The 4544-nt window shown below is 36.2% G+C and overlaps 1 protein-coding gene across 1 annotated transcript; it reads left to right on the top strand.

Moving 5' to 3' along the window:
• Positions 1–1882: 1882 nt before the first annotated feature.
• On the top strand, positions 1883–2264 carry LOC105307538 (keratin-associated protein 3-3-like). The gene has a single exon (XM_011383084.1). It carries the CDS (start codon positions 1961–1963, stop codon positions 2255–2257), a length of 297 nt encoding a protein of 98 aa, XP_011381386.1. The 5' UTR covers positions 1883–1960; the 3' UTR covers positions 2258–2264.
• Positions 2265–4544: the final 2280 nt, after the last annotated feature.

Raw genomic sequence — 4544 nt, 5'->3', positions numbered from 1 at the left:
TTTATTTTTCAAAGGAGAAAAAATGAGGTTCCAAAAAGTGAATTACTTGCCATAATAAGAAAGGTAACGAGCAGTACTAGGACCAGTAAAAAACTCTCCTGACTCCTAAGGTAGTCCTCTCGAATCCACACCCCTCCGAAAAAAACCACACAGACGTGCCCCCCATCGTGCACTGATATGCAGATATACTTGAAGGAGGAAGTGGGGAAAATGGGAAAAAGCATGGCTTGAAGGACGAGTGGGTCAAAGTTAAGTGGAAATGGTTTGAGCAGGAGCCCACTTTGTGTTCCCTCTTACATACTGAACAATGCCTGAATCTAAATGACACCCTGCAACTGGAATCCAGGTCTTCCCTACCACGCTTACAACTCATTTGGGGAGAAAATGGATTACACTGGGGAAAAAAGTGAATAAAATCAAATGTGAACAGATTAGCCTAGGTCCGTAACTTCACTTTCCATAGGTAGCAATTTCATTTAAATATTAGTATAACGGTCTTAAATTATTCTTTTCCTTAATATGAAGATGTAAGCTAAAAATTCAACTTTCCCACATGTAACCGAGAAGGAAACAAAGCAAGCCAGTTCTCCATAGAAAGATAAATGGCAATGCACATATGAAAGAATGTGTTAGCCTAACTTGTTAAAAGAAAAAAACACGAAAATAAAATTTCATTTTTCACCTACCACTGGCAAACACTTTTAAAATAAAAGACCCATCAAAAGTATATAGAAAACAGAAATTCTCAAACATAGCTGGTGAGAATGCATAAATAGAAAGAAATAGGTAAACAGAACCATTCTGGAGGGCAATGTGCCAATGGACATCAAAGGCCTTAAAATATTATTAACATTTGTTCTGATAATTCTATCCAATAATTATTTTTGTCCTGAAGTAATCAGAAATGTACATAAAGATTTATACACACAGTTGTTCACTATTGCCGCAATTATAGAAAAAAGTTAAAAAACATAAATGATTAAGAATGTTAAACTTTTAAGTAACTTAAAAGTACAATTATATGATGAATTCTAGGAAAGAGTAAAAATAAATTATCAAATATATTTAAGAATACAAGATAATGAAATATATATGTTTAAGCAAAAAGGCAAGTTACAGAACAGTATATACAATATGATTCCAGTAATATAATAAAATGATAAGCAAATGTATAGAGAAATGGCTAGACCTATATATATAAATATTAATAGAGAATTTCTCTGTATGATAAAATTACGGATGAGTTTTCATCATACTTTTCTATACTGTCCAGATTTTTTAAATAAATGCGTAATATTTTATAGTCAAAAATAGGTGTATCTTAAAAGTCTGTCCGTATTTCTCAATAGGGTATTTCTCCATATTAATGTAAGTTTGAGCTTCAAAACTCCCAAAACTAAATTAATACAATGTGATTATATATCGCATTGTATATCATTTGAAAAATAATTTTTAAAAAGGTCTCAAAGCTAAAAGAAAGTGACTAAAATCAAGTTCAGCTCTTTAAAACAAGATTATGTCACCAGATAATTGATACAGGTGAAGAGAATAAAAACAGACCAGCACTAGCAATAATACCTACATACTACGGGTGTATTATCAGGCCATATTCCCCAGCAGGGCTGGTGTTAGAATTCGAGTAGCAGAAGTTTTTGGTGATACCTCATTAAGTTTCTGTTCCAGTGACCAATAGCAAGAGTAGTCAGCTCAGATTTAGCAAGGAACTCAAATAAAGGTTAATTAGGAGAACAGAGACTGTTTACAAGCATCTAAATGTCAAATCAATCAAAGGATAATGGATACACTAACATAAACAAGAACCAGGAAAGAAGCCTTCTAGTTAGACCAACACCCATTGGGGAGGGTATATAAGAATCCCAGAGCAAAGAGAGACATTCACACCTCAGAAGCCTCATCTGTCTTGAAACCAAACCAATAAAAAACACCGATTCCCACCGCCATGGCTTGCTGTGTTCCCTGCTGCTGCAGTGTCCCCACGGGCCCTGCCACCACCATCTGCTCCTCTGACAAATGCTGCCGTTGTGGAGTCTGCCTGCCCAGCACCTGCCCACACACGACTTGGTTACTGGAGCCAACCTGCTGTGACAACTGCCCCCCACCCTGCCACATTCCTCAGCCCTGTGTGCCCACCTGCTTCCTGCTCAACTCCTGCCTGCCCACCCCGGGTCTGGAGACCATCAACCTCACAACCTTCACTCAGCCCTGCTGTGATCCCTGCCTCCCAAGCTGCTGCTGACCGATGGCTGCTTCACCTAGCACCTGACATTGAGTCAATCCAGAAGCTCTCTAATGTTCACCTGTCTCATTACCAGCAGCTAATTAATTAACTTTGCTTTTGAAGTTGGAACAAGGATGGCAGTATCATTGACAATCTTCCACCCCCAAAAAGAAACCAAGAGATGGCCATTTGGCAGATAGCAGTAACCAAGGGCAATCTGAGCAGGTGAATGCATATATGGGTTTCCCAAAGCTGTTCAGTTCCTGCATATTAAAGTGTATCTTTCTTTGGGTGTTTAGGAATTCTGTTTTCAGTCTTGGGTGGCATCTTCCTGGAAATTGAGGAGCTTCTTCATAATCATCCTAATAAATTTTACATCTCTGGCATAGCACAAATGTCTACAACTATTGTGTTTTCTGTTAATTCATTAAATGTATTTCTTAACTCCAAAAGTCAGCATTTTAAGAAAAACTGAGAGCATCTGCAAAACTGAAAATGGTGGCAGTAGAAATATTTTGTATTCATAAAAAAACTAAATAATCTTGCATAAAAGATGTTTTAACATATCAGCCTACTTGAAAGTAGAATTTTCTTGACTTGTCCTCCCAAAAAATGGTTTAAGATAGATTGAAAAATATGATCTGAAAAGTAAATATGATATAACATATTAACCAATCCAGGTGACCTAATTAATGCAAAAAATTAATATCATTCATTCAATAAATATTTATTGAATTATCTATTATATGCCCTGCATTTTATTGTCCATGCTCAAAATGAGCTGACAGTCTCACAGACTGTCAGACTGACAGACACACATACAATACCCATTCATTCCTTCATGCAATTAACAATTATTTATTGAATGCCAGGTACTGTATTATAATTTAAAAATATGTGTGTTCTATAGTAAAGTGCTGTGGTATCATAAAATCGAGAACAATTAAGAAATTAAAATTGCTGCCATTGTGATAAAGAGGAGAAAGACATAATCAAAGACAAACTGACTGGAGGTGGTGGTCAAAGGGATATGGAATTAAAGAGGGTGTCAAAGAAGGACTAGGCAGTGGAGTTACATCACTCACTATGCTTGGTAGCAGAGAATGAGGAGAGAATTTTAAAGGGAAATACTATCCTCTGCTCTAGACATGTGAATTTTGAAGCAAAAGTGACATATATAAATAGAGTTTAGGCAGCTGGAACTTGCACAACGGTGTTCTGGAGGGGAAGAAGATGTATGAGGGAGGATACAGAAGTCTGTGTAAAAGTTCTCAGCAAGTACTTGCAGAGGGCTTGATCGCACGCTCACAGATTAAATTCCACAAGACTAGCAGAGAGTGGCTGCTGGGAGATAAAGAGCTAAATGGAGATACCAGAAGTCATTCAATACTAACAGACACTGAAGTGCCAGCCCATCCAGAGTGGACAAAGCTCTGTGAGTACCTCAGACATTCAATCAATGTTCCAGAAGGACACACCAAAAGAGTAAGGACTACGACCTTCAGTGAAGAACACACCAAATTATACCTGTCCCAGAAAAGCCTAAAAGGCCAAGGCTGAGAGGATAAAGAAGATCTTGCGGTGTTTTCACGTGCTGTCAGAAAAAAAACCAACACCCAAAACTCTGCAACATAATCAAGACTTCCTAAAATATATCATCCAGGATTAACAGCATATAATTAAACATTGCCAGACATGTGAAGCAGCAGGAAAATGTCATCCATAATCGAGAGAAAAAGCAGCCAATAAAAATAGGTCCACGGATACATAGATGGTATAATCAAACGGTGATTATAAATATTTTTATAGAATTAAAGGAAAAGATGAACAAGATGTGAGAGGAAAAGAGTAGACAAGACAAGGAATCTAACAAGAAAGGTAAAATTTTACATTTTTTAAAATAAATTAATAACAAATTAAATTTAGTTATTTAAATTAGAGAGAAGCAAATGAAAATCCTAAAACTACAGAGTACAATCTGAAATAAAGAATTCAGTAGGTAGCCTTAATAGCAGATTGAAAACTGCCAATTAGGGGTGAAGTAAATGAATTAAGATAGATGAAAATTATCAAAACTGAAACCTAGAGGGGAAAAAAAGATTGTAAAAGAATGAACAGAACCTGGGCAACCTGTAGGACAGTATTAAGTGGTTCGATATACATAAAATCGTTGTTCCAAAATAATATGAGAAAGTAAAGCAGAAAAATTGGGGCGGGTAAAAGGCTGAAATTTTTCCAAATTTAGTGACATTTAATTATAGAATTTTATTCCCTAGTTCCAGTATTTTTAATTTTCTTGAAATTG

This window comes from Pteropus vampyrus, unplaced genomic scaffold, assembly GCF_000151845.1.
Source record: "Pteropus vampyrus isolate Shadow unplaced genomic scaffold, Pvam_2.0 Scaffold503, whole genome shotgun sequence".
Classification (NCBI taxonomy): domain Eukaryota; kingdom Metazoa; phylum Chordata; class Mammalia; order Chiroptera; family Pteropodidae; genus Pteropus; species Pteropus vampyrus.
This window is presented reverse-complemented; position numbering and strand designations above follow the sequence as displayed.